Below are 25,617 nucleotides of genomic sequence, written 5' to 3'. Positions count from 1 at the left end.
ATAAACTCTGCCTCCGTGTCTGGAATGAAAACAAAGTGGTGATGCACACCCCTCCCTGCAGGGAAAGGAACACAATTAGTCAAAATTACTTCCCAAAGCCCCTCCTGGTACATCCAAGCTTTGAATTCATAAGCGTGCCATATGGTAAATGTGAAATATCCAAGGTACAAGCGGTGAATTAACTGAATCTGAACAGTTTCTGCACCTACGACCTACTACACGTTGTGTGTACTCTGACATCAAAAAAGTCAAAGACAATATCCAGGCGCTTATCTGCTTCCTGTGATATCCAGGAAATCTCGAAGCATGAGAAGGCTCCATGTTTGTAATAACGCCCGGAAATTCCACACGCAACAGATTCAAAGCAAACGGGGCAAGCTAAACCAACTTTAAAAGGACGGAAGCAAAGCAGTGGGTGGCTCCACATGACTCGTGACCAAGCACATATGCCAATAGTTCCTTGCATACACAACTTTTTAACTTTACTGGTTTCCAGCTGGCACTAAATTATTCATACTAATTTTAAGACCAAAGGTTTGTTTCGTATATGAACAAATGTGATTTCATCCATAAGCTGAATGGCTCACAAATGACACAACTTACTGAATACATCAAAACAAATAAAAATAATTTATCCTTGATCTGTGTAATTATATACTATACTGTCCTATAGCTGCACATCATTATGAGGGAACTTTTGATGTGGAAATATCATTGGCATTACACAATCATGACACTTTCTTCTAATCCATTATACTGTGCTCTAAAACATTACACATAACTTTACTTCTCCAACTATTCATAAACTGAAACCACTGTAATGAACTTTTTCAACATATGCAAAGAATAAAAATGTTAAAAATTACACTTCACCTAAAAACCTTTCATTTTGTAAATATACCAAACTAAGTAAAAATTATAAATGTAATGCTAGGCGGAGGCTTCCCTCTCCACAAAGAAACACTGGAGAGTTGTTTTCTAGAGAGTTCCCCCACAGTCTCTAACTCAAAACAATAACACAAATAAGTTCAACTGCTTTGTGAATCCCTCTACCAAACTCCCACTTACCAGCATTACTACAGGTCCACCAATTAGTTTAAACCAAACCTCCAGCTCTGGCTGTGCCTTTTCTATAGTTCCTGCAATATCACTTTACCCTATTGGTGCAATTGTATGCCAACACCTAACTGTAAAAAATAAATTTGCACAAAAAAGTATGTATTAGTACTAGAACAACAAAATGTTTATGGAACACTCACCCATTAATTCATAATACTTGGTATGTCCTCTATGAATCTTCTTACAAAATTCAACATACTTTGGGACTGGTATTAGTGAACTGACAGGTGAGAGCCCCAGAAAAATTTCATTGTTTTATCACTATACTTTTTTTTACAATTTTTTTTCACAGTTCAGTGTTAGGCTTGCAATTGCAACCATAGCACAAAGTCAAATTGCAGGAACTGTATTCTTTAAAATGCTAATTTCAAAACATGATATTTCCACATTCAGATAACACCACACACTTAAACTCTGTAGTTACTTCTGCACATTTTAAAGAAAAATTTAAACCTTCTTGTTCAGAGTAATGATAGTCTTCATTAGTTTAATAAGACCACAGAGTCCCATCTGTAAAGACACTAACAGGGCTTGTTCTGAGAATTTGTTCTTAAATTAGGTGTAAAATTGGAGGAAAATATGGTTACACAGAAATTAAGTAAACAGGAACGGACCAAAAGGAACATGGAAAGTAGTTACATAGAAACCAGGTAGTATACAGAAACAGACCAAAAGGAACATGAACAGTAAAAAGCAGAAAGTATTATTGCTGGTACCAATAGGGCTCTGCAAAGCACCTTTAGTAACAGGTACGGTCTATCTCATCAGGCACGATGTAAGAGGGACCCCCGCCACAGGGAATAAATTAGCGGGAAGCAATATTTCCCAACAGCGACTTTTTCAGCAACCATTTCCATACAAAACCATGATGGGATGATTCAATTTATCTTATCAATAGTCAAAACAAAAATAAATACCAGCTGACTTCAATATACCCTATAAATTTGACCAGTGATTTGGTAGTTTTTTGTATTTTGTTCAACTCTTCTCTCAAATGTTCTTAATAAGTTCAAGAAAGTCTAGACTGCAACTACATCTGCAAGTTCAATGACTCTTATGTGACAAACCATATTTGTTGGATAACATGAGAAAACCAGTTTTATCTGCACTTTCTCTAGGAGATATGATGTCACAACACGTGTATCAAGCACATAACCATGTCACAACAGAAGTTTTGCCAGCCAAATTTGTAACTCGTGGATAAAGAAGGAAAAATAATAGCCACTTAGCATTTACAAACTAGCCTGAAACAGTTTTGTCAACTACACCAAAACTAGTTTCAGCATCTATAACTGACATGTTTTCTTTAATAAATTGTTTTTTTAAAGAAAATGTAATAACAAAAATCTAATAAATAATAATTGCCACAATTTTAGGCACAAAAATAGAGGGTCTACTGTATATCCATGGTTGTTCAGGCCTTTGGTTCAGAGGGGGAACTCAAAACCATCAGGATATTCAAAACACTCCCAAAAACTACCTTAAATAACTATTAAATCGTCTCTCAAAGCCCCTCATTTCATAATTTATTGTACATAAGTAATTTCTTCACTGATTTCTTTACAAGGTAACTGATTCATAGCCAAACTATCACTACCATCCATTTTAAGGACATTTCACTAAATAATACTTCTCAATAGTGTCCTGTCCTTATCCACACAAATATCCTCACCAAGGGAAATTCTTTAACATACAAAGGCAGTTCAATCACGTTGAATGGACACATACTACTTTTTCTTCATGACAGAAAAACCTTTTGAAAAAAATGCTCAGGCACCTTTTGTACTGGTATATCAAAAACATTTCTGCCAATTTGTACCCAATGAAAACATTTAAAAACAGCTTTTTACTGACAATTCACCAGAAGGTTATGGCCAGCATTAATCAATGCTGTATGAAATGTCTATCTGCTAAATTTGATTTGACAGTATAAGAACATTGATTGTGCCTGGTTACCATATACTAACATCAACACAATAAATCTATTATAATTATTCCATTTTAAAGAGCCTCATGGAACCCACTAGAGACGTTCCCACTTCTTCCTATCATCTCCACTCTTTCATCTTTTAGCAGGAAAATTGAAAATTGTGGCATACACATTAGCACACTTCTCTGTTAACACCTTGTCAGCATACCTTTCCTGCATATTATCCAAAATGGAAGGCTTTCCAGGGCACCAATTGACTGCCCACTGATGGGAAATGTCTCAAAATGTCCACAAGTATTTCCAAAGGGAAGAGGAAAATTAGTGTTATACATAGTTTTTGACCATTCATAGTAATGTACTATTACTGCAACAAGGTATGCAGAAGTACAGTTTACTGTATAGGCAAAGGAGGTGAAAGCACTACTCAAGAAAGTCAAGACCCTGTTTTCCAAGTACAGAAAATAAAAAGATAAAAAAGCAGTTAAAATAATTAACACTGATGAATTTGATCAGTGCCTTTTATGCCAAAATTTATGAAGTTTCAATACAAGCAAGGTATTCAAGCTCTCAACAGGGTATCATTAGACATTTTATAATCCAAATGAGAAATTTAAAGGGTGGGTCAGTTGGACCCTACATAGGATAAATGCTCAAGTAATGTCTGCAAGTGTGTGTTCCTCTCATGAAAAGCATACCTGAAACACAAGCACATGCCAGTTTCTGTTTCGTTTTATGTTTCCTTTGACTAACATTTTTCTTCCAGTTTTTCTAGTGTTTGCATATGTAAAAGTAATGACAAAACTGTAAAAACTGTAAACAAGACAAGGAATTCTGAGAATGAATTATAATGCCCCATATGAAGTGTGACTGAGAGCTTGAAACTGTTTAATATGATTATGGAGAAGTGGTAACATCTCTACCCCATCCATGTTCTATATTTAAAATGGAATGGCTGTAATAAAAGCCACATTACAAAAATTTACACAAACCTTGAATTGTACCTATTGTTGACAGCAGAATTACAAAATTACAAAATGCTTAATTAATGTCTGTTTCATAGATACAATGCTCCTACTCTTACTTATACCTACACACTCTGTTAACTGAGAAAACCAAGAGACCAATATCTGAACTGTCATGCAGTTTAAGGTAGTGATAGGCATGATTTTAGGTAATGATTGGCACAACCATACAAGCTATAAAGTATCCCAAAATCTCTCATTCCTTGACCTGGTCAGTATACAGGAAACGTCCACCAATTTGAGAAATCATGACACTTATTACACAGGACACCTGAATCTCCAGACTTTTTTGGATATTTCAACATAAAGGTTAACTGTTTGTGAATTGAGTAGTTGCTGTTTGATCTATGACACTGTTCCTGATATTTTACCAAATTCAACAAACCTAGGACAGTATAATAATTGTGTCTGTAAAGACAGCAAAGGGACGACTTGTGTTAGTGCTGATTAACGATGATACATTCAAGGTATAAGCAGTTATCAATATGATAATATACTTAAATAAATCATCAGAAGCAGACTGGTGTTGGTTCTACTGAGAATGCAACTGTGACACCCCTAAAGAGCAAGTTATTAACCACTTGCCACAATAAAATACTATATACCAATATCAAGATTTGTAACTTGATTATGAATATCTGTGGTTTGGGTAAACTAACCTATGGTAATAAAACATATTGCACGCTCACGCTGTAAGCTTGTAAGGCAAAAAGAGGAGGGCTTTGGATGGCAAACTTTAAAATCTGAAGCAGGTACATCATAACTGTTCACTATACATCATTATTATCATCGTCATTTTCATCTTTGCCATGGCTAGATCACCACACCACATAAAATGACGAAGCAATCAGTGAGTGCTGCATCCAGATTTTCTTTCAATTTTATTCCTGTTATGTATTTCTATTTGTCTCCCATAATCTGGAGCAATTCCACTTCACTATTAGGTTAGCACATCGAGAGAGAGAGAGAGAGAGAGAGAGAGAGAGAGAGAGAGAGAGAGAGAGAGAGAGAGAGAGAGAGAGAGAGAGAGAGAAACTTTTATACTGCACTAAAAAACTTCCTTACATACCTGTACCATACAAACAAACACATTTCATTTAACATTTTTGTTTTTATACTGTATAATACTGTAGCCATGATTTTTTTTTTTAAATTCTTTGCCTTTTATAACCAATGATGTTTTTTTTATAAGAGGTACTGTACTGGGGTTTAGATTGGCATATATGCATAGTACTATATTAAAGAAAGTGTCTGCATTACAGGCAGTTCCAGGTATGCATGGGGGAAGCTTGAAACATACCTGCCTGTAATGGGGCCTTACTGTACAACCAAGTCAAGAAGACAGAATATGAGAAAAGTATGATAAGGGTTCTCTTAGTATGGGAGGTTTCCAACACTGTTGAACAGTGAATCAATATCAAATTTATCAGTCCCTAACAGTGTGTAAGCATAAATAATAGTAAGAAGGTTTGTATTTGTATTTTCTCATTGCATATTACAATCTAACTTTTAACAAGACTAGGATATGCCAGTATATCAGTATGCTTTTGTTTCTAATCTGTCACTTCACACTAAAAAACCATAAAAGGAGATTGAAAGTATTCTATCTACTTTATCTACAGAGCCTTTAATAGGCTGGATTTTTCTGTTACAGACTGATATTAACTTCAGCACTATTATCTCTGCTTTTCTAAGCTCGTAGTTACTACCATTGCTGAAAGCTGGGGGAAAGGAACTTTCAACAAACCTTCACTATATATGTAAGAACAACAGTCCTCCTGAGTATTTCCCAGCAGCTCAGTGGACAGAATTATTTAAATCCCTCCATGTTTCATTTCTCATGCAAATGAAACCTTGATTTATGGCACCTACAATTGAGCTGTATTGATGACCTTTTACACAGAACCCCACACAAAAAAGACTCTCAAAATTGATCTGGAACCTTTCTTTTTTTTAATTTGACTTCACAAAAATCAATTGTGAAATAACAGTACAGTCTCAATGGCCTAATAAAAATGTAACTCAGGCCAGTTAGCAATATGTGTTTGATAAACAAAAATTAATCTTGTGTGTTCAGTAAAATCTACCTTTAGAGTAACTGGTTATATCAATCAATGAAAATCCCTCAATATTAAGGTCCCTATAAAAAGATGTTAATTATAAGTTTTTTGGGTTATCTAGATAACATAACCAATTAATTAAAAATTCAAAACCACTAGCATAAATTGTGACTAAAATTTACACCAAAAAGATGGCCTATTTAGCACTCAGCAAGGCATTACCTAAAAAAATGTGACATTAAACCATACTACTTGGTTCTTGACTGCTTTCTTCCTGATTTGATAATTTCAATTACTTTCAGTTTAGAATACGATGGCCTTTAACTTTCCTAGGGCTAAAAACCATTAATTTTATTTTTAAATCTCGAAGGTTCTTTCTATCTTCCTTTAAACATGGAATTAACAAAAATATTTTTATGATAAAATGAGATTTTATGTCTACTTACCAAATAATTACAGCTATATTTTCACTATCCGTCAGCAACTAGAATTTCTGAAATTATCGGTGGCACTACTATTTTGTTTTGGCTAAGCGATTACTCCCGCCTACTACCAGGGGTGAGCGGATCTAACTCAGCATGGAATTCAGTTGTTTATGCCCTTTTATACATGAGAGGGGGGGAGGGAGGGCTCTGATTATGTAGTTACTTGGTAAGTAAACATAAAATCTCATTTAAACATAAAAAATATAATTTTTATGTAGTATGTATGCAATTTACCAAGTAATTACAGAGCTGAATCCCACATTGTCAGAGGTGGGATCCACAGATATACTAGATTCCAATTCATATTACATAATGAAAAGAAAAATAGTCAGTGCTGGCATTTAGTAAATGCCTGTTGGCACATCAAGAGAGGTATAAGACAGGGTTGTGTCTTATCACCTGATCTCTTCAATTTATTTAATGAAATGACAAAGAGAGATCTCAGAGATATGGAAGGAATTAAGGTTGGAGGAGTCAATATTAATAATATCAGATATGTTGATAATACAGCACTTGTTGCGGACTCCACTGATAAACTTTAAGCTTTCATCAGTGCTCTACACCAATCAAGCAGAGAAAGAGGTCTGTCAATAGGGATCCGGCGAATTTACCGACAACAATTTACCGACAACAGTTCATCGACAACAGTTTATCAACATGCTCAATTTATCGACTGCACAATTCACCGACATTGTGATTGATCAATTCACCGAAAAAAATTAAGCTAAGATAAAAAAGGAAAGATCATTAACAAGACTGTACCAGCCACATATAAAATAAAGGTTTGAATTCTGAACTGGTAGTTATGAAATAACCGAGGCAATAAATCACCATATAAGGTTTTAATACTAAACAGGTAGTTTAGAAACAGCCGATGCACTAAATTACCAAATTAGCTTGAATTTCAAAATAATAACAGTGTATTTTCTTACTTCAGTAAGAAATATAAATGGTCTAGTTAACAAAGATTTTCACTACATAGCCCATCATGCCTCTCCATTTTATAGAATCCAAAAAAGGAAAGAAGAAGCTTGTTGTTCATGGTTATTTCTTTTATAAAGACAAGGAGAGTGAAGATACGATATACTAGAAATGTGACAAATATCACAAATATCAGAAGTGACTGAGCATAATCATGTTTGTGATGCAGCTGAGAGTGAAGCACAAAAAATTGTGGAAAACATACGTAAAAAAGCCAAATCTTCCACAGAAGCACCTCATGCACTAATATCAAACGAGCTTAAGAATTGCAGCGAAGCAGCTGCTTGTAGACTTCCAAAAACACAGACGATGAAAAGGACAATAAGAAGTACCAGATTTGAGAATAATTGCCTGCCACCACTTCCACAGTGCCAAAGTGAATTGACTCTTACTAGCGAGTATACGAAAAAGTTTCGAGGTGAAAAATGTTTAATTTTCGACTCTGGACCAACTGAAAATCGCATATTAATTTTTGCTACTTCACATAACACTCATCTTCTAGCAAATAGTGATCACTGGGATGGGGACGGAACATTCAAAACAGTTCCATTGTTATTTTATCAGCTATATACATTCCATGGATTTCAAGAAAATAGGGCAATTCCACTTGTCTATGCATTACTTCCAGATAAGTCAGAAGCATCCTACAATACGCTACTAGAGAAGATTAACCCTTAAACGCCGACTGGACGTATTTTACGTTGACATTTTTTGTCTCTCAGGTGCCGACTGGACGTATTTTACGTCGACATACAAAAGTTTTTTTAAAAATTCGCGGAAAAATACTTTTAGGCCTACCAGCCGAAAACTTTTGAATCACGCGCCTTGGGGGATGCTGGGAGTTCACGGATCAAGGTGTTGTTTTGTTTACAATCGTTACGCAGGCGCGCAAGCACGAATTTCTTTCTTGCCGCACTAAAAAGTATCTGTGACACATCTCGGAAATTATTTCGTCACTTTGACATAATTTTTGTACCATTTTAAACTAGCCGTTACATGGAGTATTATATATGAAAATGTGCGCATTTTTATGTAGAATACAACAAAAAAATACTCATGATTGTAGCTTTTATCAGTTTTGAGATATTTTCATATAAATAACGATAAGTGCCAAAATTTCAACCTTCGGTCAACTTTGACTCTACCGAAATGGTCGAAAAACGCAATTGTAAGCTAAAACTCTTATATTTTAGTAATATTCAATCATTTACCTAAATTTTGCAACTAATTGGAAGTCTCTAGCACAATATTTCGATTTATGGTGAATTTATGAAAAAACTTTTTCCTTACGTCCGCACGGTAACTCTTCCGAAAAAAATCATACATGCGATTGTGGTAATGTTTACACCATTTTAAATTAGCCGTTACATAAAGTTTTATATATGAAAATGTGCGCAATTTCATGCACAATACAACTAAAAACAAACCATGGTTGTAGCTTTTATCAATTTTGAAATATTTTCATATAAAAAATGATGTGACAAATTTTCAACCTTCGGTCAACTTTGACTCTACCGAAATGGTCGAAAAACGCAATTGTAAGCTAAAACGCTTATATTCTAGTAATATTCAAGCATTTACCTTCAATTTGCAACAAATTGGAAGTCTGTAGCACAATATTTCGATTTATGGTGAATTTATGAAAAAAATAACATTTTCTTTACGTCCGCGCGGCAACTCTTCCGAAAAAATCAAACGTGCGATTGTGGTAATGTTTGCACCATTTTAAATTAGCCGTTACATAAAGTTTTATATATGAAAATGTGCGCAATTTCATGTAAAATACAACAAAAAATAATTGAAGGTTGTAGCTTTTCTCATTTTTGAAATATTTGCATATAAATCACGATAAATAGAAAAAAACCACTTTCGGTCAACTTTGACTCTACCGAAATGGTCGAAAAACGCAATTGTAAGCTAAAACTCTTACAGTCTAGTAATATTCAGTCATTTATCTTCATCTTGAAACAAATTCGAAGTCTCTAGCACAATATTTAGATTTATGGTGAATTTAAAAAAAAAAACTTTCCTTCCCTCCGCGCGCGGATTCTCCGCCACAAGTCTCCGAAATGCGTGCGTCCCATTCTCGGAATATTTGCTCCGTTTCATATTAGGCATTTCATAGAGTTTTATATATGAAAATGTGCGCAATTTCATGTAGAATAAAACTGAAAATATTTGAAGGTTGTAGCTTTTCTTATTTCCGAAATAATTGCATATAAAAAAAATATATATAAAAAAATTCGACATTCGGTCAACTTTAACTCGTCAGATATGGTCAAAAACTGCATTTGTAAGCTAATATTTTTACAGTATAGTAATATTCAATCATTTTTCTTCATTTTGAAAGAAATTGGAAGTCTCTAGGACAATATTTAGATTTATGGTGAATTTTTGAAAAAGATATTTGTTTACGTCCGCACGTTACGAATTCATGCATTATTTTGTGATAATATTTTCTCTGTGTTGCTTTTATCGTTTTACAATGTGTTATATACCAAAATGATTGAAAATTAGTGTACATTACAACAAAAAAAAAAGTAACTCGTTACCTTTAACCGTTTCGTGCACAGCGCGATTTGAATACAATTATATATGAAATTTCGTTTTTGCGCTATCATATATCGCATTATTTATATATGATAATGATGATTTTTTTCATTTCTGATGGTTGCATACTAAACTTCAGCCAATGACAAAAAAAGGAGCCAAAAATGAACTCTTAATCTTGAAAACTAAGCGCGCTGTGATTTTTTGAAAAAAATATTTTTTCCGCTTCCTCGCTCACTCTGAAACACCTCCGGCACACGGGAGACATTTTTTTTTTTTACCGCTTCGGCGTTTAAGGGTTAAGACCAATACACATTTTTCGCCTTCTTCCTCGATAACTATTGATTTTGAACACGCAATGATAAAGGCATGCAAAAAAGAATTCCCAAGCGTGGTATTAAAAGGATGTTTCTTCCATTTTTCTCAGTGTATCTTTCGTGCCATCCAGGCTAATAGACTGAAAAGAAGATATGAAGAGGATGCAGAATTTGCTCTAAATCTCCGTTATTTGCCCGCCATAGCATATGTGCCTGTTGATTCGGTAGCCAGTGCATTTGAATTGCTATGTGATGCTGATATCCTCACGAGTGAAGCAGAAGCCGTAGTGGACTATTTAGAAGATACGTGGATAGGCCGTCCTGACAGAAGAAACTGTCATAGACCTCCCAAGTTTGAGCTCGAGATGTGGAATGTTTATGAATCTGCTTTACTATCCCTACTGAAGACAAATAATGCGGTAGAAGGCTGGCACCGAACTTTTGAAACACAAGTTGCTGGGCACCACCCTAATATATGGAAGCTTTTCGACTTCTTGAAGGAACAAAATTATAATGATGTAAAAGTTGACTAAATCTTAGCTGGTACTTCATCTCCACCATCAAGAAAGAAATACCGTGATTCTTCTGAACGAATAAAACGGATTGTTAAAAAATACTCTTCATATAGCGATGTCATTGATTATCTGCGGCCAATAGCCCATAATCTTGCCTTCTGATTTTAAAATAAAACAATTTGTGGTTTTTTATACATCTATTTATTTCTCAAATATTTTGTTTCTTAAATATTTTGCCCATGACTGTACAGTTGCTTTATTTACTGTATATTTTAGACATGTTTAATAAATACAAGAAAAAATCTACATCGTTTTCTAATATCCTAAATAAAGACCGATTGAATTTTGTTTAAGACCGTTTTTTTTTATTTTCTATCAATTGTTGTCGGTGAATCGTGCACTCGATAGACTGAGCATGTCGATGAACTGTTGTAGGTAAATTGTTGTCGGTGAAACACCCCCAAGAATAGATATAAGAATTGATACTGAAACACTTAAACACACCGGTAGTTTTAATTGCTTAGGATGCACAGTCACAAGTGATGGAAAATGCTAAAAAGAGATCAAGAAGAAAATATCAATGGCAAAAGATGCATTTGGTAAGATCAAGAAATTAGTCACCAACTCGAAAATATCTATGAATCTAAGGAGGTTTGTGAAATGTTTTGTTTGGTCTGTATTGTTGTATGGCTGTGAAACTTGGACTTCAAGGAAGGCAGACGAGGAGAGGTTACAGGCTGCAGAAATGTGGTTTTGGAGAAGGATGTTAAAAATATCATGGACAGAAAGGAAAACTAATGAGGAAGTATTGGAGAGAGTAGGCATTGAAAGAGAGCTTTTGGCCTCAGTGAGAGGTAGACAAATGCAATTTGTGGCTCACATAGTGAGAAGACAAGAACTAGAGCATCTCTCTCTCACTGGTAAAATCAATGGAATGAGACTGAGAGGAAGACCTAGACAAAAATACATGGATGGACTGGTGGGAATGACTAGAGGAAGAATGTCTGTGGCTCATCTAAACTTGTAGCTAAGTGGTGGTATAGCCAAGAGTCGTCCCCTACTTAGTGGAAGCCATCCAGCTAAATGCTTGGAGGGTGCAACGTGTTTCTGACAGAGGACCAAAGGTGATAAGAGTGGCGACAAATCTTCTCTGTTCACTGGAGATAGTGCTTGAGAGCTCTGACCAACAAAAGGATCTCTCTTGCTCTTCTGGGTCTATTAAGTCTGTAAGGCTTTTGATCACAAAAGAATGAGGCCAAGGCTTGAAGGGAGTCTCATTCTTTGCTAAGAGCCCCAAGGTTAATGCACATACTAACTGCATTACCCTGTGAAAATCCAATCTTCTTATCCATCGAGTGAAGCTCACTTTCTCTCTTCACCGTGTATAAGGTTGCCAAGAACAAGGTTTCCCTCATAAAGTCTCTGAAAGAGGCTGAACTCAATAGCTCGAAGAGTGGTTTCAAAAGCCATTTAAGCACCATGTCTTAATTCCATGACAGCTATTTAGTCTTTTTGCTTTTCCTTGTCAAAGGATCTGATTATGCAATGCTCTGTACCCTTTGATCATCGACATCAACAGACCCCTGGACAACCTTGTATAGCAGGATATCAGCTATTTCTGCTTTACAGTGGTCCCCTCATATTCGCGAAGGATGCGTACCAGACACCCCCGCGAATAGTTGGAACCCCTATAAAAATGCTTAAAACCTCTTATTTTGTTAGTTAAAACTCAAGAAAACCTACTAAAAATTTCTATACCTGTTTTTTTTTAAGTTTAATCTCAAAAAGTGCACTTAATGATGAAATTGATAAAAAAAAATGCAAATAATGGGGGGGGGGGGGGAATGTTCCAGAGAGGAATCTGTGAATGCGTGAGTCCACGAATCTGGAGAATGCGAATACAGGGGTCCAATGTAGTCGTCTTAGAAGATGAGATGTTATGTCTCTTACACTAAAATTGGAAGTCTCCACTTTGCCTGATACACGTTACTCGAAGATTTTCTTCTGCATTGCGCAACAGCTCATGCAGCTCGACTTGAAAAGACTTTCAGTCATGAGAGTCGTCAGTCTGAACACAGTCAGAGCCAGAGTGAACAGTCCTTGGTGGTATCGTTAGAAGTGGGGCTGTTTGAGCAGACTGATCTTTTGTGGTAACAGCCTTGGAAAGTCCTTGAGTAAAACTAGAATGTCTGGAAACCATTCTTGAGCAGGCCAGAATGGTGCAATTAGTCATGGAAATATTCTGGTGAGACCTGAACTTTCTTATGACCTCCCTCACCATCTTGAAAGGTGAAAAGGCATAAAGATCCTTGTCTGACCAATCTATCAGCATTGCATCAGTCACCAATGTGTGTGGGTACGGAGCTGGAGAGCAGTAAAATGGGAGCCGGTGGTTCTTAGCTGGTGCAAACAGATCTAGGACTGGTCTGGCCCATAGTTTCCAAAGGTCGAGGCACACAAAAGGGTCCATGGCTCAGTTCGTCTACTAAGACGTTGAAATTTCTATGAATGAATCTGGTCAGAATTCTAGTTCAATTCTGATTTGCCCATAAAAGAAGGGATCTTGCCGCTTTGCACAGGGAAAAAGTGCTGTGGTGTTGTCTGAGTAAGCAGTTACTACTTTGTTGTGAGTTTCATCTGCAAAAGCTAATAACCCCCAGTGTATTGCAGTCAACTCCTTTAAGTTTACATTTCTTCTGCTCTGCATTCCATACTCCTGAAACCTTGTCTCCCAGGAGAGCCCCCACCTAGGTTGGAGGCGTCTGAATAGAACACTAGGTCGGGGTTCAGAGGAGAGATTTCCCTTCTGAAAGCCTTTGTCTTGACCCCCAACATTACAGATCCTCCTCTATCTCCACTGTCACTGGGAAAACGAACGAGTTTATACCGTTTATCTTGAAGAAAAACTTAAGGTTCCTTGTGTGCAACCTTCCAAGCAACACAAACTGTTCTATGGAAGAGAGGGTCCTGAGAAGGCTCGTCCATTCCTTTGCAGAGCAAGACTGAAGGGAGAGAAAGTGGTCTACTCTCTGAATACACGAGTCAATCCTCTTGGGGGAGGGAAAAGCCTGAAAAACCACTGTGTTGATCCTCATCCCCTAATAAACTATTTCCTGACAGGCGACTAATTGAGATTTCCTGAAATTTGTTATTATAAGGCCCATGTTTTGGACTAACAGCAGTTTTCTGAAGGTCCTACATACATTTCCTCTCTGTCTGAGAGTGAAGAAGCCAGTCGTCCAAGTAAGAAGAGAACTTTATACTGACTAGGTGTACCCATTACAAAGTGGAGGCTAAGACGCAGGTAAACACTTAAGCCCGAAGCACAGCACTTTGAACTGGTACATCTTGTTCTGGAGGACAAACCTGAGAAATCTCTTTGAGTCCTGGTGAATGGGGATATGGAAGTACGTATGCATCGTCCATATTGATAGAAATCATCCAGGCCCCCTGACGAATGGATGATAATACCATCTAGTTCGTCTCCATTTTATATTCGGTCTTTTGAACACACAGATTCAATGTGCTAACATCTAGTATGGCCTCTAGCCATCCGAAGCTTTGGTGACCACAAATAGTCGGTTGTAAAATCCCAGTGTTTGAGGGTTGTCTACTATTTCCATCACTTTCTTGTGTAAGAGGGATGACACTTCTTCAGAAAGGGCAATGAATTTCTCTGAACTTGCTGAGTAAGCTGTTAAGGCTATCAATGAGATGGTCAAAAGTGTAATTCTTTCAAATGGGATAGCTATCTAAGGCTCTACCACTCTTGCTTCCCAATTCATCCAAAACTGGCAGAGCCTTGCTCCTGGTGGTGTACAGAGGACTATCTCTTCATTTCTTAGCTGGGGCCTTGGAGAAAGACTTCTTGATCAATCCATTGGGGAGTAAAGCGCACTTTCCCCCATGTCCTGAGGAAGGATTTGGGATTCACCCTGTCACGAAAGGGGCTGTACTTGCTGAGAGCTGATTCCTGAGGATGTCTCGCTGACTGCACTAGAAAGTCCGGAGTTGATTTCTTCTGGAGGTCAGAAGAAACCTGAAGCACCATAGTCTCCAGGAAAAGACGTTTGCAGCCCAACGGCGAGTAAAGAAGAGCAGACCTCTGAGTATGCGACACCCCTTTGGTCCCTGATCTTTTATCTAGGGAAGACACAACTAATAGCAAGTCAGTGACAGTTTTCAGAAATGCCGAGCACTCCTTAATTCTGTGAGTCAACACTCCAACCAACCTATCCAGAAAACATGCACTTCAAAGACTTAGAAGATATTCTTTACCATATGATCCAACTCTGATGTGAAGAACATAACCTTGGCAGAGTTAAAGACTGATCTCCTGGAGGAGTCTATCAGACCGGAGAAGTCTCCTTGGGTGGAGGCAGACACACCCAAGGGAGAGCTTCCCCTGTCTCGAAGGAGGGAAATTAAAGTTAACCTTTCCTTGATCTCTCTTCTCCAAGAGCTAACCATCCACTTCCTTTAATACCTTCCTAGCAGATGAAGAAAGAATCAGTCGAGGTAATCTAGATGTACCGTCGGTCTGATTAACCATTAAATAGTCTGGAGAGGAAGGAGCTGCTGGAGAAAAGAGGTTAAGAAAATTTGCTATGAAATAGCAAAGCAAAAAAGCTTAAGCTGTAGGAGGAGTTTTCTTCTCTAACTCCTCTTCTTCTTCTTCTTCCAAAGATACAGAGACAGGTTAACTTGAAGCTGGGAAGACAGTGCAGCATTTTGAACTAAACCCAGAATACTATCCAGCCTGCTCTGAATGGCTGATATCGAAGGATCATAAGCAGCAGAAAAAATGAAGTCCAGTAGGGAGAAGTAGTCCTGCAGCACTTGCAAATGCTGGTAGCTGTGAAGGCATGTGAGTAAACTGTTGGAAATCAACTATTAGATGACTTGGCACCAATGTATGCTGTGGCGCCAATGGGCACTCTTGAGAGGAAGGTGCCAATGAGTGCTCTTTAGCCGATGTATGTACAGGTGCTAAAGAGGAGTCAGATACTGAAGGATAATCTGCATAAGCACAGACAATAGCACACAGCAACCCACTAGGAGGATGCACAGGTGCCAACAGATGCTCAAGTTCAGGATGTTTCCCAGAGCTAAAACACAGTAGGAGAAGAATTCGGCACCAATGGATGCTCAGAAACTTTCCTAAGAGCGAGATCACCAGACTGGTGCTCTGAGGAAGATTTTCTCAATGAGTCAGAACGCCTCTTAAGGAAGAGTGCCTTTCTGACAAAAGCTGTCCCTCCAAAGCATGGTCGTCCTGGGAAAAAAGTTTGGGATTGTCACAGAAGCTGCACGAAGGACATTGGTCCAGGCTGTCCCTGGTTATTAGCAATCCAGTTTTATGGGCCCTGTCTAGTGCCATAAAATCGGCGACTTATAGCGCCAATATCGGAACCCTTATGGCGCCGACCATTATGGAACCATAAATCACTGAGTTTCGATTAATGGCCGCTTTTGCTTATCGGCACACCCCCCGGAACGGAACCCCTGCCGATAACTGGGGATTGCCTGAATTAAGAGTTCTCCTTTTCAATGGGCAACAACTCATCCATAAAGCACCATTGGCACCTGGGGTTGACTCCTTGAAAATCAATATACTAGAGGAGAAACATGACACTTCATTCAAGATGCCTTTCCAACGGCATTCTATCAAGACCTGGGATATTTCAACAGGACTGACTGAGGGGGCGACTGTCTGTGGGTAGACCTCACTGATCTCCCTTGGGCTACCTGTATGTCTCCTCCTGGGTTCAGGGGAGTTTGGCATGGACCTTTGCCTAGGAGAATCAGTGGGACAAACAGCCACCTCCACTGCACTTGCACTAGCACTCACTTCACCTGTACCACATACTTTATCCATAAAGATCTTGACAGACACTCCTAATTTCTCCATGGCCTGTAACATTATGGAAAACTTTTGATCTTTCCACAATTAAAAAATGACAACGTTGTTGGGTTTGGGTGCAAGAGAACCAGGGTTATGATTGGGTTGAATAGACTGAGATAAGGGAATAGGTGGAACACTTGGTGAATCAGATACAGAGACATCAACATTAACAGCCTGATTATCTAAGGTCTTCTTACTGCTAGCTCTAGGAGCCACTTTTCTTTTTTTGTCTAATTTATTCAAATGACTAATCAAAGTCTTCCAGGTCTTCTCATCCCAATGTTTACATTCCTTTCAGGTTAATTGAGGAGAGCAAGCGTGACCCCTACACAAAGAGCAAATGGAATGTGGGTCATAGCAAGATCTAATCAACCTTGTATTGCAATCTTTGCTGCAATACCTAATACTTTGAGAACTCGTACCGGACATCACTGCAATGGTAAAATAAACAAAGTCCAAAGTCAAGTCTAGATTTGTATGGCAAATCGGTTATTTGTAAGGCAAATCGGTAATTTAAAGTCCCAACTAATTTTGCCGAATCTGCTACCAAATGCAAGAGTACTTCACCAAATCACCAAAAAAGTCAACCAGGAAGTTCTACAAATCCAAAAATTCTGCTGCTGCCAATCCCTGTTACAGTCACCAGCTGGCAGAAACTGAATTCTGTGCTGAGTTGGTTCCTCCCCCCACCCCCCCCCCCCCTGAGGGCAGGGGTAATCACTTAACCAAAAAAAATAAGAGCGCTGCTGTGAATTTCAAAAATTCTAGCTGCCAATGGATAGTGAGACTACAGCTATGTAATTATACTTGGTAAGTTGCATACATAAAATCAAAAGATAAAGGAAATGGAGTTATGACAAACTATAGAAATAACACATCAGGTATTATCATTGTTACTAATTTGACCTGTTAAGTTTCCACATGAAAAAAGAAACCCTACAACTTTATTTTTCCCTTTTAGTACTTTTTCCCACCAAATCATAAGATTTTCTGGGTAATGATAAGATTCCATATGGGTCAGTTACCCTATAAGCTAAAAGCAAAAACTTACAGTGAATGCATAAAGCTTGTGCTAATCTGCAAACATGGCCTGGACACTGAAGAAGACAATGGAAGCAATGATGAATGCTAACATTCACAGAGAGCTTATGGATGAGACATCAAACATTAGTCAAAAAAGTTCTAGACATGAAAATAAAAGGAAGTTCCAAAGGAAGGTCAAGAAAATCCAAAAGTCAAACTTAGAAATGTCACAAAAGAATGAACATGGAAACCTCACTTCCTGTCTGACCGGTCAACATACCAGGAAAATCTGAACCAAAAACTGAATCTGTTTCAATCTCAACCTGGAAAAGGGAATGAACCTTTCCAGCCAGGACACGTCCTAGAAGAGAACCAGTTCTTGTCTAGTAAGGTCTCTGAAGAAAGAAACTCCATAAGCATCAAGAGGAAAAAAGTATACTCATTTCTTTGATGGAAAAGTCCTAGAACTCTGATAATCTACTTTCATTTCCAGATAAACCATCTCTCTGGATGGTTTACATTGATACATGGGAAGAAACTGGATACATATACGTCTAATATGAAAAAAATTTATCTATTTTTCATATTTCTTTAAAGTATACCCTTCAGCCACGTAATTCCAAATAAAACCATCTACATCTTTCAGATCTCATTCAGTTTTCCAGCCTCTGTACCCTAATTTTCTCAAAATTTTAAATTGTAAAATGATCTTTTCATGCATTCTCAGCCCTAAATCTCATCTTTCAGTAATGACACTTCAACACATACATAATATTCTTTGTATGCACTTATGTTTACATACTACGTGGAAAAGTATGAATCTCACAATATGGCAAATTTTTAATCCATTTGCATTTTTCATAGCCTATAAAACTTTGGTCTTAACAATAGGATAATCTTCTAGCGCCAACTGGAAACTGGTTAAAAACAATCAAAGATTGTAAAGTGAGGAATTTGTGGCACCTGGCAACCCCTATATATATGAGGTGGAAGCTGGTCACCAACTAAGTCTGGGAACTTGTGACGCATCAGTCTTTCTTTGACTGCCTTGGAGAGTATCTGCATTGCGCACTCCTTCCCAAGCCAGTTGCTTTGTTTGCCCATTATTTCTTAGCATTTTAGAGTGGGTGTGTGTGTCTGTCTGTCTGTCCTTTGATCATGGATTCCTCCAAGAGTTCCAAGACCCGTCTACAAGTGTCAGAGAGTTCAGGGATTTCCATGTTCCAGGTTTTTGGAGTTTGTTACAGATCCCCTTTTGACGTGCAGTGGGTGCCATGCAAATTCTTTTTTAAATCCATGCCCGGAATGTTACTCCTGGCCTATATCTCAGTGGAGGACTTTCTATAAGAAGAGGAAACAACATAAGGTGTCGACTTGTCCGTCTTCAGGTTTTTCGCCTCCCCAACTGGGCAATTTGGCGTCTCCTTCTTCCAGTAGTCTTCTTCCTACATCTTATGTTCCTGTGTTCCCCTCCTTTTCTTCCACTAATTTGTCTTTGGAAGCATTGGGCAGTGCACAGGATAGTTTTGTTTAATGAGGCCCCCACTCTTGTGGGAGACGATCTCACTCCCTCAAGAGAGGAGGCTCCCCCTCCAGCTCCCTTTGTTTTAGATTTGAGTCCAACAAGATGGTGGTGATTTGGGCATCCCTAGTCCTACGGGGTTTACCCTCTTTGGACGGTTTGCTGTAGCATTTCCTGTCTGCTCGTCAGACTCCCCCAGTCCCACCAACAGTCCCGCCCTCCTCCTGGCCTACATTACTGTGGTAAGTGTGTTGCCTTCAAGAGGGCTGGAGCCATCACCAATGTTGTCTGTTAGGTTGCAGCTGACCTCCCTACCAGTGAGGCCATTAGCTCATGCTGCCATGGCCAATGTCATGACATCACCCCCAACTTCCACTCCCTATGACGCCAACTACGGCGTTGGTTCTCTCTCCATCCCAGGCCGTGACGTCATTACCATTCATGTCTCTGTCTGCTCTACCTCCCTTGGAAACATTCTTTCAGGCGATGTTTTATAAACTGGACTCTGTTCTTCGTGAGAGATATGCAGTTCCCCTACAAAGAGACAGCATAGAAGGAGAGAGCCTTCCTCTTCCTCTTCTCCTCCTAGCAATAAGCGTCTAAGTAGGAAAGAGCCTTCCCCACTCCATCTCCTTCTCCTCCTACTCATACAAGAGTCAGACATTGGAGGATTCAGGACTTTATTGTTTCTTCTTCTAAGACTGAGAGAAGTGTTTCACCATCTTCTCTACATGGATGTCTCTCTCCACTGCATGTACACGTATGTGTTCCAGTTTGCAATGGCTCCCCATATCCACAGCCTACTCAAGTTTGCCATAAAGGTGTTAGAGCACCGATCAAGAGTTCGAAGTTGCCCTCCACTCAGTTGTCTCCTGCATCTTCTGGGATTTCTTATAACGAACGTGTGGGTGACGATAGCGGTCGAAGACATGAGATGCTTTAGGTTCGTGAACGTGCATCCCAGTCTTCTTCTACCAAGACAATTAGACTTTCTAAGTCTCCTGAGTTCCTGATATCATCGTCCTCCATCTAGAGATGTTGACCTTCGAGGTCAGTTTCCTCCCTCAAGACCTTCTCATGCTCGTTGGTCCTTATCCCATGACCGTGGATGTTATTCATTACACGGCCATGAACGAGTGCATTCTCACGGCCGTGTACGTGAGTTGTCCCGCGGCTGTGTATATAAGTCGTCTTGCGGCCGTTTATGTGAGTTGTCTCACAGCCATGTATGTGATCCATCTCAGGACCGAGTACGATCATGCTCACAGTTTTCCCTAAGAAAATGTTTTTGAAGCATCTCCTGGCTATGTTCTTGAGCCCGCTTGCTCAGAAGTACCACTTTCAGATCAGGTGAGAAGAGACCTGAGTTGGTGATCAGACGAACAGAAACTTACAATAAGAGTTCCTCTACTTTCTCCCTATCAAGATTATCTATTGTTTTTGGACACATCCATCGATAGTTGGGGCACTCATCTAGAGGGCCTTCTGGCTTCGGGTGTTTGGAGTGCCGAGGACAGGAAGCTTCACATCAATGTCTTGGAACCAAAAGCAGCCTTTCTGGAACTCAAGGAAATCTGGGAGAAGGTAGAGGGATATTCAGTCGCTCTGATGTCAGACAACACAACAGTGGTAGCCTATGTCAACAAACATCAGGACATTGGAGTCTCAAGCAGTGGTTCCCAGCCCTTCTGTATCTGCTTTCAGAAGCAACACACCCATGGCACCACCTTTGCCAACCTCATGTGGAGGGGTTCCACCAATCAGTAGAGTCCCTTTCTCTTCACGGCTTGAGACTATCAAGTATCTCCCGTGAGCGAGAGGATTTTCTAGCAAAGCAGCGAGCCACATGTCTGACTAGCTCGGCAGTTTATCAAGGCAAGTGGGCAGTCTACTGTGACTGGTGTTGTCGAGTGGGTTTCTCTCCACTCGGAACCTCTGTTTAGCATATGGGAGTGGACTTCTTCATCTTCCTCAGGGCTGAGAAAGACATGTCTGTTTAGGCCTGTTAAAGTTACAGGGCTGCATTAGGGCCTAAAGGGCATAGACATCGCTTCATCCTGGGAGATTTCTTTGTTGTTTAGGAGTTTCGAGCAATCCCATCCACAAAAAGAGCTCAAGCCTCCGATTTGGGATCTGTCCCTTGTCCTCAGAAGCCTCACTCGAGCCCTTACGTCAAGTCATCGGACAGGAATCAGACTCAAAACAGTTTTTCTATTGGCCTTCTGAGGGCCAAATCTGGTAATACTGCAGTGGCACATAGATCAAATACAGGAAGGAAGGATAATACTATGAAGCTCTTTAATACAATTCCACAAACAAAATTAAAGGGGTCTCTTGGGAGCTGGTGGCTGATGGCATAATTTGGTTATACATCACAAAAAGTGTTATTTTCAACAATATGATGTAAATCAAATGCCTAATTTTACAAACTTTAGAGCATCATTAGCCACATTATTCATTGGTGTGATCCCGAGAGAGAGAGAGAGAGAGAGAGAGAGAGAGAGAGAGAGAGAGAGAGAGAGAAAGGAGAGAGAGAGAGCGAGAGAGAGAGAGAGAGAGAGAGAGAGAGAGAGAGAGAGAGAGAGAGACCTAATCTTCTAAATGTAGATATTTTGTCAGTGTTTTTCTTTTCCCTAGCAATAACAATGATAATTTTGTTATTCTGCACTGCTGAGTGTCCAGAGATCACCATATCAATAGTCCACATAATAGCTAAGAAAACTATTTTTTACAGTACCAAGGTATACCCCTGTTTTTCATTTCCCACAACAGATTGGCATGACTCACCTTCAAGGAGCTAACTCTATTTCACTAAATATTAGCCTACAGAGAACAGTCAAGTTTGATACAATTCCTATTTTGTACAGGGATGGAGACTTAATTGATGCAGGAGATGCATACTATTGGTTACCATAATGGCTAAATGTCACATCACATCCATGTAGAAGCCATGCTGAGTGCTAAATTACCTGATAAAATCATGTGAACTGTAGTCACCAGACACATTTTGTTTTATTTATCAAATGACTGTATCTATAAAACAGAAACACTTTATGTGATAAAGAAGGTAGCTTTTGTTACACAAATCTCACCTAAGAGTTGGGTTCAAGTTTAATCCAATTATTTAATACCTTCCAGCTATCCTGAACATCATCATTACAATCTTGAGTACCTTAGGCTTAAGCAATAATGCAAAAATCCCATACAATCTGTTGCAATAAACATAGTAACCACTGACAAATATTAACAAAAAAATTAGTTGTATGGTCAACTCCTTTGGGGGGAAGTAGTATACTACAGTACTACTTTATAACACCCTGATCTTTACAGTAAAGTAAAAAGCAAGGAAAAAGTCCTTCAAATACCCGTATTTGAGAAAGACTTCACTCAAAACCTGATTTTCCCATCACAGAATGATGAAAATACTGTATACTATACCAAAAGCCAAAATGTCAATGGCATCCCAGTAAATATTATCTCTAAAAGAAAACTTGTTCTTACAGCCACATCCTACTCTAAGAGGAAATACTGTAAACTATACAGCAGCTGTAAACCTTCTTGATGTTTTATACACTAGGACATAACCACTGACAATGCATAAGATATGTAGTATTCACATACAATGGGTTCCATTTAACCAATTGATATCATATCTATTCCCAAAAATGAGAGACGAGAGATTTATGATTTTCTTTCACTGAGCATTACATACAGTGCACTCTTTCCTCCAAAAATATCTTAAATCATAAGAGGTTATTGTACTTTCATAAACCCAAGTTCCTATTGAATTAAGTTTCCTTGACCTGTACAAACTTACAAGATGTACATATCTCATGCAGTGCAACATTCACAGAATTCTCTGGTAAGTTAACTAGTAACAATGCCATAAAGTTGCAAGATATTTAATAATTAAAAATGATGATGACTTTACTGACAATGATGATAAACTTCAAATCAACGAATACTAACCTTGTAACTGCATTAAGATCCTCATCAAAGACATTGTGGCCACAAAGCTCATTGATCCCATGATGCCACAGCTGGCTACTGAGTCGATTATGAATTATTGTATCCAAGATGTCACTTAAACGATAATCTGCAGAATATGAAATCAAGACTATCAGCACAAATCAAAAGTCCTAGCACAACAGTAACCTTATAATCCTCACATGACACAGGTTATGTGCCATCAAACTTATTTCTATTTTTAAGTTGGATAATATCATTTAAACACTTCTAGTATCTCATGATAAAAAATGGAAGCTTTAAAAAATGTAGGAATTATATTTTTGCCTTCATATTTAATTAATCCCACGCAGGAAGTGTTATATTAAGGTGCCATTTTCTCTTCAGTAGGGGACATAGTAAAAAAAATTAAAGCATAACTTCCCAATCCTCTGGTGATTGGAGAATGATTTACAATTCTAATCAATACAGCTCATGATGGGAGTACAAATGATGATATGTAACAGCAAATAATTATCAGGGAATGGACAGCCTCTACATGATGCAATATGTAGTTGTTGGCCCCCAACCCCTTCTTGCAAGAGAATGCCAACAGAAAAACATGTCATGCAAAAATTACCCATCCAAAATAATGAACACTCATTCTGGAACTTATTGTGCATTATGCTTGCACATAAATCTCACAAAGGGTTATCATACTTATACCAATTCTCAGTGCACTTTGCAATTTTTCTTTTTAATGCGTCAACTTCCTCCTTCCATGAACTTCCTCCTTTTAACAGATAGTGAGAGGCTACATCTACAACATATATTGCTGAACTCCAATAACTATAACTATTATAATTATCTTAAATATTAAGTTACACCTCTAATATATGGCTCCAAACAAACCATCCTAGCCATATATGTACTATATGTTTTAATTGCTGAACTGTTCATGCATGAAAGTATTCATTCCAGTGTACATGCGACACACACACTTTTACCGTAATCCTTCAATTATCCGAAACTTAAGATTATCCGACACAACCGGACAATGGATCAAAGCCCAAAAGACATGATATATATAAATTTAAAAATAATAAAATAAAAATGAAAAACCCAACCTACGATGGTTGGCAATGCTGAGGCGCCTCAAGAAAATGTTCATAACATAGTCAATGCTTGGACTAACCAGGTGAGGGTTTTGGGGGATGGGGGAGGCCTCAAGAAGTTTCCATGGTGTGGGGGGGAGGAGGGGGAGTCAGATGGCTTGCCACCATGGAGATGAGGGGAGGTAAGGCTAGGTAGAGGAAGGCTCAGAGAAGGAGGTTGCTTTGGAAGGTGGGTGGAGCTGGGGAGAAGTTTCTATGGTTGGGAGGCTGGTGGGGATGTAACGTTGGATGAATGAAGAAGGCTAGGTAGACCTGAGAGAGAGAGAGAGAGAGAGAGAGAGAGAGAGAGAGAGAGAGAGAGAGAGAGAGAGAGAGAGAGAGAGAGAGAGAGAGAGGAATGAATGAGAGTTGTTAGATGGCGGTTGTAAGCATGTGTGTTGTGGCGGTCTGTTGTGTATATTGGTGGCGAGCGTCAGAAGTGAGTGTGTCTGGGAGAGCTAGTGCTGGTTAGGGAGTTTTGTAGCATATGGGTGGTCAGTTATTTTGTGGTTCTTGAAGCTGTTGGTTGAATTATCGTTGGTATTGTATGTCTGAAGGTTGTTGTGACTGTGTTGTTCAGTTTTTGTGCTTGTAGATGAGTTGTGGAGTGTTGCTGTGATTCCTTGATGTTGTAGGCAGCGTTGACTTGTCGTGTTGGTATTGGTTTTTGATGCTGATAGTGATTGTTGTGCAGTGGTCTTTTGTTGTATAGTTATTAAATTGCTGTGTGGTTATTGTCCTTGTTCAGTTGTTTGTGTATTGTGTTACAACGGCTAGCCTAACCTAGCTATATATCCAGCGGACAGTGGCGCAGCTCCTCACCCTGAGTCTGAGGCGAGTACATGTGTTTGTGTTTTTGTGTTTTTTTGCTTTTAGCTTGTGTAATCCCACCACAATGTTAGCAACAAAGTACAACACACACAAACACACCTTCTTCACTTTTTTATTTATGTTTAATGCTATAGTATTCTCGCTTATATTTTTGCTGTATTTTCTCATTATCTTTTCAAACCAAAATATGAACGCAATCCTATGTGTAGGCTATAAGAGAGAGAGAGAGAGAGAGAGAGAGAGAGAGAGAGAGAGAGA

At 38.6% G+C, this 25,617-nt stretch overlaps 1 protein-coding gene across 2 annotated transcripts in view; it reads right to left on the bottom strand.

Moving 5' to 3' along the window:
• Positions 1–25,617, bottom strand: part of LOC135219326 (uncharacterized) — a 298,402-nt gene that overhangs the window by 109,427 nt on the left and 163,358 nt on the right. For both annotated transcript variants that reach the window (XM_064255991.1, XM_064255990.1), the window contains exon 8: positions 23,399–23,525. In XM_064255991.1, the coding sequence (XP_064112061.1) occupies positions 23,399–23,525 (127 nt within the window). The remainder of the gene's footprint in view (positions 1–23,398; positions 23,526–25,617) is intronic.

Source organism: Macrobrachium nipponense, chromosome 1 (assembly GCF_015104395.2).
Source record: "Macrobrachium nipponense isolate FS-2020 chromosome 1, ASM1510439v2, whole genome shotgun sequence".
Taxonomy (NCBI): Eukaryota; Metazoa; Arthropoda; class Malacostraca; order Decapoda; family Palaemonidae; genus Macrobrachium; species Macrobrachium nipponense.
The sequence above is the reverse complement of the archived record's forward strand: the minus strand, read 5'-3'. Positions and strand labels throughout refer to the sequence as shown.